This window comes from Lithobates pipiens, unplaced genomic scaffold (assembly GCF_037356315.1).
Source record: "Lithobates pipiens isolate NorthernLeopardFrog02 unplaced genomic scaffold, aLitPip1_a1.2 Scaffold_18, whole genome shotgun sequence".
Classification (NCBI taxonomy): Eukaryota; Metazoa; Chordata; class Amphibia; order Anura; family Ranidae; genus Lithobates; species Lithobates pipiens.
In genome coordinates this window covers 634,883,800-634,897,585 of record NW_027507758.1, presented here as the reverse complement: position 1 = coordinate 634,897,585, position 13,786 = coordinate 634,883,800, and the positions used below count along the sequence as shown (strand labels likewise).

Genomic DNA, 13,786 nt, shown 5'->3' with positions numbered 1-13,786 from the left:
AGTTTCTTTGCTGGAAGGTCCATGGCCAGAAAAAAAGGATTCCCGCTCATTTTCTTGTCCTTGCCAAGTCCCCACTTCTTCCTCTGGTCACTTTTACCCCTAGACTGACCTTTTGCCAAGGGGCCTCAAAAAAATTTCTTCCCTTTCTCTTTCTTTGGCTTTGTAGGGGATTTCTTACCCTTCTCTGTGGATCGGGAAAGTACTTGCTCAAGCCCCGAACCAAACATCAGGGAGCCCTCGAAGGGGATACCACACAGCCGGGATTTGGAGGTAAAGTTTTGACCCATAGGGCCCTCCTAGTGGAGTGTAGTAAAGCCGCTGACTTAGCAGTCGTTCTCACGGTCTCCACTGCTGCGTCTGCCAAATAGGCTACTGCTCTTCCGACTACCTCCAAGGAGTCAAGCACTTCCTTGGACTCTTTTCTATGCGAGATGTGGTCCATTAACCTATTAACCCAAGCGTCTGCGTTTCTGGCCACACAGGCTGAGGCCAAATCGGGGCCCATAGCTGCGGCATTGGCCTCCCAGGCTCTACGTAACAAGGTCTCTGATTTCTTGTCCATCTGATCCTGAATGTTGCCCAAGTTATCGAAGGACAGGTCCGACCTCTTGGAAACCTGCGCCAGAGATGCCTCCAAGCGAGGGATCTTAAAGAATTTCTCTTCCTCCTCCTCCTTAAAGGGGCATCTACGCTTCCAGGTCTTCAGTCTTAGAAGCTTGCGCTCAGGTTCTTTCCATTCCCTTTGAATTATGTCTTTAAGGGACTGGTGTACCAGGAAGGATCTAGCTTGCAACTTACCCAACCCTCTATACATCCTATCCTGAGCGGACACCTGGGCAGAGGGCATCTGAATGTCCTCTGATGCACAAATAGCTTTAACAAGACCCTCCATGTCCTCCACTTAGAAGAAGTGTCCCCCAGGCCTAGCCTCCACCTGGCTGTCCTGATCAGAGTCTTCCCCCTCCTTACGGGAACTCCTGTCGGAAGCCTGACCCTCTTCCTCATCTGAATGGTACAGGGTAGGTTCCTGGGACCCCCCCGTATAACTGGTGGAGATATCCTGCTGTGAGAGGGCGCTGTCCCTTCCTGATGGGGTCTGATGTTTTTCAAACATTGTCCTAAAGGGCTGAAGGGTTGCTAGCATCTCTTACTGCAGCGCCCGGCATTCCTTCACAACTTGTGCTGTCTCCTTGTCTGCCAGCTTAAAGATGCATTTTCCACAAAAAGGCTTGCTATGGCTTTGCAAAAGCTTATCATTACAATACCCACAGTGCCTAGACTTGGAAGTAGCTTTGGGTTAGGACCTACTGGTCGATCCCTGGGCAGGGCATTCAGGACCTATGAATGGCAATATAACACTGCATAAGCTACCCAGTGTCTTTTTGGGGAAGAGGGAAATAGGGCCACCCCCACTCCGTTCCCCCCTCCTTTGCAGCAGGTGTACTCAACCCCTGCGGCAACCTCAGTAGCTGCTTGGTCAGGTCCCTCCTAATTCTCCATACTCTTGTGTCTGCCCAGCAGGCTGGAGTACGTCTTAGACCAGATGGGACCTTCCGTTTCCCCCTCTGCTACCGCTTTCCCCACCCGGTGTTTTGCTGGTGTTCTGCCGGTATCGTGCTCCGCTATAACCCGGCGTCCGATTACCTTGCTCTGGCTGCAAACAGCACCTCCGCTGCTGCAGCTCGACGTCATTTTGGTGATGCTCAAATCACCGGAAATGAGCTCACAGGGGCACGAGGAGACTTCTGGATATGCACAGTAGCGGTCGCCAACGCCGGTCAGGCACTGCGCCCATCAGCATGTCCTAGCTCTCCTCCTGGGAGCATATACAGGCAGAGCTTCCTCCCAGCACCTGGGAAACACCGGGGCACTGTGAATAGAGACATCTCCCCTGTCCCCTTGCACAGTAATACAAGGTTTCCTGCACTCAGCCCCTGGTACAAGATAACCCATCCATAGCACAGAAATAACTCTCTGGCTAGCACATCGCCCTGGGAGGGCAATGCCCCCTAGACCCCTGCAGTCACCACTGGCTGCTCTGGGTCTCTTTCCCCCGGTGGGTGACCAAAGTCTCCGACCTTTTAGTCCTTAGAATAAAACAAAAAAAGGTTTTGATGCCATCTGTGGGAAACACAATTAATAACTGAGGGTCGGAGGAAGGGGCGGGGACTTTTAAACTCTGTTGTTGATTGTGTTTCCTGTCAGGTGTGACCAGTCATCTCTCAGGTGTGCCATCCTGGAAGATGGCTGGAGAAAATAATGCTCTTTAAATTGAGGATCTAGAACTGTTGCAATGCAGTACAAAGGGGAGGACTCGGTGTCTTGAAACCGGTTGGTGATAGCCTTCAGTAGAGTGGTTTTAGCCGTTTTTATGCCATGGTCTGTTTCTATCTCTTTTCCTAGCAGACGCTTCAGTGCAGCAATCAAGGGAATAACTTCAGAAATGGAAGCATTGGTTGAGCTTATTTCTTTTGTTAACTGTCCAAATGGAGATAGAAGAGACAAACTATTTTCCACTAACATCCACTGATGTGCGCTCAGTGTTGCCGGCAGCTCGTAATCTGCAATGTATGCAGCTAAAACACACTTTTGTTCAAAAAGACTTTGCAGCATATATTAGGTGCTGTTCCAACGAGTGGCTACATCTTACTGCAGTTGTTTCGGTGGTATTCCAAATTGCATCGGCAAAGCTTGTAATCTGGAATAAGCAAACGGAGAATGCTTAAAGTGACCCACAATTTTTCTTCCTTTTGATACAATATCAGATATGGTGCTCTGACTCAGCAATCCTTCATTCACAGCTAATTGCAGCGTGTGTGCCATACACAGTATGCTTTTAAGTTCACTGTCCTCCATTGCCTTTGCCATGTTCTGCGCATTATCTCGGACAATCAAACGCACTTTAGACTTCTCAATGTGCCAAGTGTCAAGCGTGGTTTTTAAAGCGTCAGGTATTGCTGCTGCAGTATGTGATCCAACAAACTTGCATGCGTTAAGTAGGATGTTTTGCAATTGAAATTTGTCATCTATGCACTGTGCTGTCAGGCTAAGCATGCTCGTTGGACTGACGTCTGAACTCCAAATGTCGGTAGTAAAACTGATTGCTATGAGGTTGGTAGTCATGAGCTCGTGAACATGTTTCCTAACACTGCTAAACAATTCATGTAGACTGGTATCTGCAAAGTAGCATCTGCTTAGTAGTGAGTAACGTGGCTCAATATGTTGCATGAGCCTGCAGAATCCAATGTCCTCCACAACAGAGAATGAATGGTCGTTTAATGCAATAAATTCCATACATTTCTGTAATGGCACGAGCTTTGGGACTGTCACTTGCAAATTTTTTAACATTTTCAAAGACTGTGGCCACAGATGGTGTTGAGCCTGAGGCACTTTTTGGAAGGGGCACTGTTTTCTTGTAATCTGAATTCTGAACTGGATGACATTTTCAGGTGGTGTATCAAACCTGTTGTAGAAGAAAGCCTTGGCACTGTACCCCCTCTTGAAATTTCTGCTGAGCAAAGGCTACAGATTGCAAATTTGGTGTCTTTATCAGAAACTTTTAAATATTTCCACACTGCAGACATGGTCCACCTTTGCTGAATAATAGTATAGAATGTTTTTTTTATAGTGGGAGTGAAATCAATTTAAAAGCTAAACCCCGGGAGGCAGCTTTAAAAATTAAAAAAAAAAAAATTCCTTTTTTCTTTTACAATGCAGCTCTTGCCATGCAAGGCAGTTATGGCTGCACTGCAGTACATCTGACTTGTACCAAAAAGATAATTGCACTGATTAAATTTGATTTGAAATGGAATGAATTGCTTGCAAATTGCAATTGCATGCTATTTTATTTTTTTTGAGCCATTCTGACATGACAGCAAGCACATGATTTTTTTTAAACATGACATTACAAAATAAATACAATATATATTATATTTATTGCGTACTGTCATGTTTAAAAAAATTAATGTGCTTGCTGTCATGTCAGTGTGTACTGTAGTATAACTATACTATGCTGACAAAGTGACAAATTCAATGACAACAAGGGAATACATTTTGTAGTATACTACAGAATAACTCAAAAAATAAATAGCATGCCATTCAATTTCAAATCATATTTAAAGTTCAATTATATAAAATATTTTTGCTACAAGTCAGATGTACTGCAGTGCAGAAAGACAGACATTTAGCTACTTCTCAACCGGCGCACACTGATGTACGTCGGCAGAAAGGCATGGACAGGCAAATGGGCGTACAGGTACATCCCTTTAAATTTGCCACCATGCCATCACGTGCGCGCCGGTCGGGACCTCCGTGAGTCCGATCGCGGGTTCCGTGGACTCAATCGCAGTGGGCATACCCGTGATCGTCTCACGGGGAGGAAGAACGGGGATATGCTAAAGTAAACAAGCATCTCCCTGTTCTGCCTAGCAACAGTGACACTGATCTCTGCTCCCTGTGATTGGAGCAGAGATCAGTGATGTGTAAAACACAGCCACGCACCCTGCAGTTAGCAACACGCCCCTAGGACACACTTAACCCCTACACTGCCCCCTAGTGGTTAACCCCTTCACTGCCAGGAATAAGTGCATTTGTATAGCACTGATTGCTGTATAAATGACAATGGTCGCAAAAATGTCCAATGTGTTTGCCATAACGTCGCAGTCACAATAAAAATTGATTATCGCCGCTATTACTAGTAAAAAATTACACACATATATATATATATATATATATATATATATATATGATTAATAAAAATGCCATAAAACGATCCCCTATTTTGCAAACGCTATAACTTTTGCGGAAACCGATCGATAATCGCTTATTGCGATTTTTTTAACCAAAAATATGTAGAACAATACATATCGGCCTAAACTGAGGAAAAATACATTTTTTATACATATTTGGGGAATATTTATTACAGCAAAAAATAATGCTTTTTTTCTTCAAAATTGTCACTTTTTTTGTTTATAGCGCAAAAAGTAAAAACGGCAGAGATGATCAAATACCACCAAAAAAAAAGCTCTATTTGTGGGAAAAGAAGGACGTCAATTTTGTTTGGGAGCCATGTCGCACGACCGCGCAATTGTCAGTTAAAGTGACACAGTGCCGAATCGCAAAAAGCGGTCTGGTCTTTGGCCAGCAAAATGGCCCGGGGCTTATGTGGTTAAATACTATACTGCATGGCAAGAGTGTAGAGGTCGACCGATATATCGGCCGGCCGATATATCGGCCGATATTTGCCGTTTTTTTAATAATCGGCATCGGCCGATTCTGCTGATAAAAAGCCGATTCTACAGCGGGACTTTGAAAGAAGTCAGTGTGAGTTGCTGAGTTGTCATAGCAACACTTTCCTCCTCTCTGGGCAGACTGCCAAGAAAAGAACTAAATGTTACAATGTTTACACTGAATGAATGAAGTCATCTCTGTGTAGAAGTTCTCAGTTTAACCATTTAAATACTTTTCTTACACTTGTTGCTTACAAGTAAAAATCCTGTATTTTCTGCCAGAAAATCACTTAGACCCCCCAAAAATTATATATATTTTTTTTTAGCAGAGATCCTAGGGAATAAAATAGCGGTTGTTGCAATATTTTATGTCACACGGCATTTGCACAGAGGTCTTTCAAATGCATTTTTTTGGGAAAAAAATACACCATTTAAAAAATAAAAATAAAATAAAAACAGTAAAGTTAGGCCTCTTTCACACTGATGTCCCGTTCAGGCCTGCCTGTCAGTTTGTCAGGCGGACCTGAACGGGTGCTCCATAGAGGTCTATGGAGCGTCGGATGTCAGCGGTGACATGTCCGCTGACATCCGACCCGCTCCGATCCGAAAAAGTGTAACGGAGGAAAAAGCTATTTTTCCATCCGTCTGCGGATCGGATCGGGTGACGACGGGCACTGCGGTCCGTCGCCATCCGATCTCCCATAGGGGAGAGCGGCGCTGTGACAGGTCCGTCCCTGCGCAGTGTGCAGAGACGGACCTGTCATCTCCCTGCTCAGCGGGGATCGGCGGAGTGATCCCCGCTGAGCAAACGGATATCCACGGGGCGGATCAGAACTGATCCGCCCCGTGTGAAAGGACCCTTAGTCCATTTTTTTTTTTTTTGTCAAAGTTTTGACTACCCGTTTTTATTTAATATATAGGTTTTTTTTTTTTTTTTTTAATCTAGATCATACATACAAGTAAACTGATTGGAGGTTTGTTTTGTTTAATAAATGTTTAAGTGTAAGAAATTTTCTGTATCACTAATGAAGGCTGCTTTCACACTGGAGCGGGCAGGCGTTGATGGTAAAACGCAAGTTTTAGCGGCGCTTTACCATCATTTTAGCGGTGCTATTTGGCTGCTAGTGGGGCACATATAACCCAGCTAGCGGCCAAGGAAGAGGTTAAATGCGCCCATGAAGCACCGCTTCGGCAGTGGTGCCCATTCATATCAATGGGCAGGAGTGGTGGAGGAGCGGTATACACCACTCCAAACGTGCTGCTTGGAGGACTTTTTTTTTTAAGATCCTGCCAGCGCATCGCCTCAGTGTGAAAGCACTCTGTCTTTCACACAGACTGCAGGGGAGCCATTTTGCAGGCACTTTACAGGCGCTATTTTTAGCCCAAAAGCGCCTTAAAAAACGCCCCAGTGGGAAAGGTGTGTTAGATCAAGGGGGATTAAAAATAAATAAATAAAATAAAATAAAATAAAATCGGCCTAACATATCGGCCCCAAAAAAATCGGCATTATATATCGGCTATCGGCCACCATGATTTCTAAATATCGGCATCGGCATCGGCCAGAGAAAAACCCATATCGGTCGACCTCTACAAGAGTGGCTTGATGTTTGATAAAGGCCAAGTAGTAATACATGTTGTTTGAGTGCTATAGACAGAAAGATCATAATTTCAGTTTCAGTACTATAGTAAAATAAATAATACTACTAGTTGGATTGTTTCTGTCAGTTTAAGTAAGGCAAAAGGCAATGCTCACCGGCGAATAGTAGTAATGGTAGCCATCCAGGAGGGACAATGCCCACTCTCGTACTTGAGTATGCAGCCCTCTATGAAGCCGTCTCTCGGGTCCCAGCAGCGTCTCTCGGGTCCCAGCAGTGGCTCTCAAGCACGAGGAGTGTCCGCGAGGAAGGTGCCAGCATCTCAGCAGGGAACGTGCTTACCAGTGCAGCGTCTTAACCGCGAGGAACGTGCACACCACCCTCACAACGAGTGATTCACCCGCTGATTTTCCCACCACTACTGTGCATGTGCGATTTTCGGCAAGAATTCTCTTTTTGGAAAAATGCCGAAAAGGCCATTTTCGGCTAATATGTTTCGGTGGCCTAAATTTCGGTGCATCCCAAGAACCTTTGTGGTGTGTTTTTTTTTTTTCTTGTTCTTGCCAAGTGGGGTTATTTGCTATGTTCTGCTGAATTATTCCCAGAATGGTTGTGATTTTGTCAATGAAAAAAAATCAGATAACTCATTGAAAAATGTTTGTGTTTAGTTTGCTGGAGATTCTAAACAGGTGGGGTTCAAAGTCTGGGCAACTAGTTTGAAGAGTGCTCGAGGGTGGTTTATGGCTTTAGAGAAAGGTTCTTTTTTTTTTGCTATGAAGGTGGCTTTGCATTCTTGTGGTGAGTGATTTGTAATTTGTGTGGTTTTCCATTGTTGGGATCCTTCTCCAAGCTCCTTCAGCTCTTCTGCGTTCTTGTTTCAGTGATGTAAGAGAGTCATTGAACCAGACAGAATTGTTTTTGCGGGTGGGTGCTCTGCGTATTGGTGCGACTATTTCTGCTGTCTGTAATAATGCTGTGTTAAGGGAGTAGTTTTGGGTTAACACCACTATTTTGTTGGATAGTGTAGTTTTGAAGAGTTGTGAGTATAGTTTCTTCTGTGATCTTGTCCAGTGTATTGTTGTTGAGTGTGGTGGTATTTGGTAAGTGATGTTTATTTTGAATTTGATCATGTGGTGGTCAGTCCAAGGCAGTGGCATGTTATCAAGTGTGTTAATATCCATGTTTTGTTTGAAGATGAGGTTGAGGGTATGGCCCGAAGCATGCGTGGGAGCATTTATCAGTTGCTGCAGGCCAAGTGCTTCCAGTTGCTTGATGCAAGCTATAGCGATGGAGTCCTGGGAGGAATTTGCCCAGAGATTAAAGTCCCCAAGTAGCAGGAGATTTTTGGTTTTCAAGGTGTATGTGGAGATGAATTTGCTAAAAGGTGCAAGGAAGTGTGTCTTTGGTCCTGGTGGTCTGTAGCACAGTAGTATGTGAAAGGTGTCCTGGGATGTTGTTTGACATTGAAGTGTGAGTGTTTCCATGACTGGCAGTGAGATCTATAAAGTTGGCTTTGTGAACGTGAGGTGAGATTTGTAGATCACTACTAGGCCACCTCCTCTTTGACCGACTCTGTGCTCACAATAAATGGTGTGGAGGTGATCGGGGGGGACACGATAACCCGTGTGGAGGTGATCGGGGGGACACGATAACCGGTGTGGAGGTGATCGGGGGGACACGATAACCGGTGTGGAGGTGATCGGGGGGACACGATAACCGGTGTGGAGGTGATCGGGGGGACACGATAACCGGTGTGGAGGTGATCGGGGGGACACGATAACCGGTGTGGAGGTGATCGGGGGGACACGATAACTGGTGTGGCGGTGATCTGGGACACACAGTAACTGGTGTGGCGGTGATCTGGGACACACAGTAACTGGTGTGGCGGTGATCTGGGACACACAGTAACTGGTGTGGAGGTGATCGGGGGGACACACAATAACTGGTGTGGAGGTGATCGGGGGGACACACAATAACTGGTGTGGAGGTGATCGGGGGGACACACAATAACTGGTGTGGAGGTGATCGGGGGGACACACAATAACTGGTGTGGAGGTGATCGGGGGACACAATAACTGGTGTGGAGGTGATCGGGGGGACACGATAACTGGTGTGGAGGTGATCGATGACACAATAACTGGTGTGGAGGTGATCGATGACACAATAACTGGTGTGGAGGTGATCGATGACACAATAACTGGTGTGGAGGTGATCGATGACACAATAACTGGTGTGGAGGTGATCGATGACACAATAACTGGTGTGGAGGTGATCGATGACACGATAACTGGTGTGGAGGTGATCGGGGGGGACACAATAACTGGTGTGGAGGTGATCGGGGACACAATAACTGGTGTGGAGGTGATCGATGACACAATAACTGGTGTGGAGGTGATCGGGGGACACAATAACTTGTGTCGAGGTGACCGGGGAACACAGCAACACGCATTTTTATAATTTAATATTCTGGCCCCATAAATGGGGAAATGTTCTGACCTTGAAGGGGTTAATCTACAAATAATAAATATTTGGGCAGAGCTTCCACTATGGATAAAATATCTGAAGCCACAATACAATCGTTCCAATAAAACTTTCTGATAACAAAGTGTCAGACAACTCCTGGGGTACAATTGTATTCAGCTGATAAAATAAAATTGCCCCTCCCCCACTCCGGGTTCACCATCCCATCCCCCCAAAATCCCGTCCCTTTCAGACCCCTATTGTGAGACTCATCATAGTGTCTCTGGAGGGATCGCTGATCATTCCTGTGTAAAATCTTACAGAAATCTTCCCTAATCCCGACCTTTAGTATCATTTCATTCCCCCCACATACAATGTCTGCAACCGACATTTACTGACATCAATAACTCCCCTCGTGGTACAGACCAGAAATTCCCTCATTGTAATATACGGGGATATTCTACATTTCCACACTATATGTCTGTGTATCATCATCTGCTGGAGATAAAAGACATCACAGTGACTATGGAGGAAGAGGACAGACATGACGGGGGGGTTACTGGGTGTAAATAGAAAATAAGATCTTATTACCTCCTCTGCTGCCTCTTCCAGCAACGTCTTCTCTCTACTTCCTATGGAACTCACGTCTCTATCTGACATCACTTCCTGTCTTCCATAGAGACTTCCTGTCTGGGGAGAGGTGAGATCACCACCTTGTGGAGCTCAGAGGAACTGCAGTCCTGAGACACATCTCATAGTGTGAACCCGGCCTTGTGCTGTGTGTGTGTGTATGTACTGTATATCCTTATAGATGGGTCATCTCCACTCCCACCAAGGGGGATAGAAATATATTACTGCTCGGGGGGGGGAGACATTTTGGCCCCTTTTGATTTTGCAGTAAAATTGATGTCAGATTTAGTCATGTAGAACATCTGTTATATGGATACAAAGAGCCCCAGCCGAGAGTAAAGGGTGGAAATGGCTCCTGATCCCCAGATTTGGGCAATTATGTCCCCAATATAAATAGAATAAAACCCGCGCTATGTGTAACAACTCAAATACCTACAGAAATAACTTATACCGGACTGCTGCTGTAACAAAGGTAAGTGTTCCCTTTATCAACTAGAAGAGCATTATGTGTCACAGCGCTGTCCTATTGTGTGTGCACATAAATCATCACAAATACACTAAAATATGTAGAGACATTCATATATAAAGTGCTAGGGGCTCAAATAATATTCTCTGCGGATCTACTGCTTCCACTTTACACCTACTTCACTGATCTTATGGTGTTTATCAATAAATAAAGTAAACTGATCCATGTGCAAATTTATATACAACATAAAGTGCTTTGTGCTCAAGATGCTGTTCACTGCAGATCCACTGCTTCCACTTTGCACCTACTTCTTTAATCTTATCATATTTGCGGCTATATTAAAAAAAAGCTATAAATCTGTGCAAATTCATGTAATCATACAATATTTTGTGCTGAATATAGTGTTCTCTGCAAGTCCACTGCTTCCACTTTGCATTTACTTCAATGAAAACAAATCCACCAATCAGTGAAAAGTTGATAAGGTGTAAAGTTCTCGGTGCCCCAAACTGTGGCAGCTGTAGTGTAACCACGCCTTCTTCCACCTCTTACACACGTGATAGTGAGGAGGGCGCCCCCTTAGTGGTGCTTCCCCACTCACCAGAGCAATATGACTCCCAGCTTTTCATCTACCAGAGTCACCAACATCCTTCACACTCTCCTCACCTCTGATGGCAAAGGAACCGGATCCTCCTCGCTCACTCCTGCAAGACTGCTGCACTTTCTGTCATCTCACTCCTAGACTCCTCCTCCTCCAACTGTTGTTCCAGCAGGAGCTCCGCCTCTTCATACACGCTCAGAGCTCCTCCTCTTCATACACACTCAGAGCTCCGCCTCTTCATACACACTCAGAGCTCCGCCTCTTCATACACGCTCAGTGAGGAGAGAAAGGGGAAGGATATACAGTACATACACACAGCACAAGGCCTTGGTTATGGAATTCTTATACAAACACAATGACTCTATGGTAATATACTCTATGGTAATATTGCATTGCTTGTACTTCCTGTTTCCTGTTCTGTGTTTCCTGTTCCTGTTATTCAATACAACACGACTCCTCAAACAGCTTCCAGTGTCTTCTGTTCTATACATGAAACATGGTGTCAGAAGTGACTGGAATCGGGACGGAGCCTGACTATTGTATAACAGATGTTCCCTGCTTACTGTCTACTGCCAGACCAACCCCCCAGCTACTACTTCCCCATAGATTTTACCCGAAAACTGAGACCACACCAAGCTGGAGTAAATATTGCCCGTAGCAGCCATTTTATTAACACACAAATAAAATCAACATCTGTTAGAACCACCCCATCAGTTAAATACTCACGTTGGTCTTTGCAGGAAAAAAAACCCAACCTTGCCACTCGATCCACTCCAGCACTCACGTAACTTAAACTGAACTAGGCCTCCAGCTGACATACTAGCTCAGAGACAACAAACCACGGACTGCAGTGCATCCGTTAACCAAATTCCAGCTAAACCAACGTTAGCTGGAATACCACCAAGGGGACCCATACCACCGATCTTCCATATCCGCGGTTTCTTCCTTCACCCGCAAAGACCCGCCACAGAACACACCAGGGGAACATCTTACCCTTGTGTGCCCTGCCACACCCTCAACGCTCTCTGGATCCCATCCCGTAAACCCAAAGCCCACATGTCGATCCCCACAGCATTAAGGTGTACCCCCTCCCCCCGCAGATAACGCCAGGTATCCACTTCCAGCTCCAAGTGTCTAATAGCCAACCCCCCCATTCCTGACAACAAATCTACTAACCTCCCCGTTCACCTTCTTCCTGGCCCTATTAATCTTCTCCACTGACCTAGCCAACCACCAAGTGGTCCGCGCTACAAAGTCAGACCACACTATTAGCATTTCTGGAAAGGCCGCGTGGAGTCGCAAGAAGTCGAACTTGACATCTCGCACCAAGTCCAACATCGACCTGAGCCCCAAGTCGTTACTGCCCACGTGCAACACTAAAACATCAGGCGGCCTATCCAAATGCACAAATCTGCGCACTTCTGGAACTGTCCTGTCCCAAAGCATCCTAGACACACCCAACCACCTAATACAGGCTTCCTGTCTGCAAATTCCCAATTGCCTCCCATCGTGCCGCACATATGCCCTCCTTGCTCCCCAACAAACATATGAATGGCCCACTATCCAGACCAGGCCTTGGGTTCTTCCTGAAAGAGAAGAAAAATCAATCCCCATAACAATAAATGTTCATCTTAAAACAGATATATTGATGCCCCACACATCCCTCATAACCACCTAACCTGTTAAACAGACAAGCGGGGACGGATATACGATTTGAACCTCCGCAATTCCCATCTCCCAATATATTTTACCGCGGCCTCGTCCAACCCCCATCTAACTGCCTCCATAGCCGCCCCAAGGCGAAACGAATGAGAAGAAAATTTCTGATCCCCCAAACCCAATGCCTCCAAACATTTTCGAAAAACTGCAATGAATTGAAACCGTGACAAGGAATGACTGTCCCGGTGCACCAGGAAAGAGAAGCACGGAATGCCGACTGAAAGGGTTAATGGAGTGCTGGACATGACAGGGATGACTGAGGAGCCATAGGGTTAATGGAGAAACTAGGGGTGGAGCAGAGCAGGAAAGGTGGGAGGGTATCAGAATTAACTGGAGGAGGAAGGGGAGGGGCCTTATAAAGGGAGTGGGAGGAGCGAGATAGGCACTCGGAAAAGGAAGTGGATAGAGGAGGCAGTTTTTCCCACCCTCCCTCCCTAGATAACATGGTTTGACTGGTTGTTGGCGCTTTGTTGTTTCTTTTATTCTTTTTCAGGTATCGGTCGCAGGTCATCACGACAGCAGAGTGGTTCCAGAGGATTGGGGCGGTGGTTCTGGTGGTTTCTGATGGTAGACGTTTAATCAGAAGTGATCTGAAGGTGTGGGGGGCTCATCAAAAGATCGGCCCCTCTGGTGTATTCCAGAACGGTGGATGGAATACTGTTATGTTCACTGCCAGAATAGATATTTTGTTGGAGTGAGTTTAAGTTGTGTTAATAAAGGCTGTTGTGGTCAGTTTACTCCAAACATTAAAAGGTGTGGTCTCATCTTTAAGAGGGAAGGTAAAAGGGGAAGGGCAATGTATTGATGATAGGGGTACAAGAGGGGAGAATATTCAGGCTACACTGGTCAGGACCCCGCCACCTCCGGGTGTATTGCGAGGAACCTCCTTACCAATTCTACTGGACACAAGGGCGAACCTGACAGCGAGAAAACCTGCACCATCCTACCCCTGCCCCGCTTGTCTGTTTTCGATCTGCCCACTAGTGATGGACGAACTTCCGACGGGACGTTTCGCGAACGCGGACCGCGAACGAGGCCGATCGTTCGCGAAACCGAACATTCGCGGCGGGCCCCATTGACTTCAATGGGA

At 45.9% G+C, this 13,786-nt stretch overlaps 2 protein-coding genes across 2 annotated transcripts in view; one reads left to right on the top strand and one right to left on the bottom strand.

Annotated features, from left to right (window-relative positions):
- Window positions 1–9,993, bottom strand: part of LOC143989575 (uncharacterized) — a 97,867-nt gene extending 87,874 nt beyond the window's left edge. The window contains exon 1 of the mRNA XM_077489765.1: window positions 9,875–9,993. Within this exon, the coding sequence (XP_077345891.1) occupies window positions 9,875–9,943 (69 nt within the window). The 5' untranslated portion in view covers window positions 9,944–9,993. The remainder of the gene's footprint in view (window positions 1–9,874) is intronic.
- LOC143989634 (uncharacterized) overlaps window positions 1–13,786 on the top strand; it is a 566,499-nt gene that overhangs the window by 453,831 nt on the left and 98,882 nt on the right. The gene's annotated exons all lie outside the window — the stretch shown is intronic.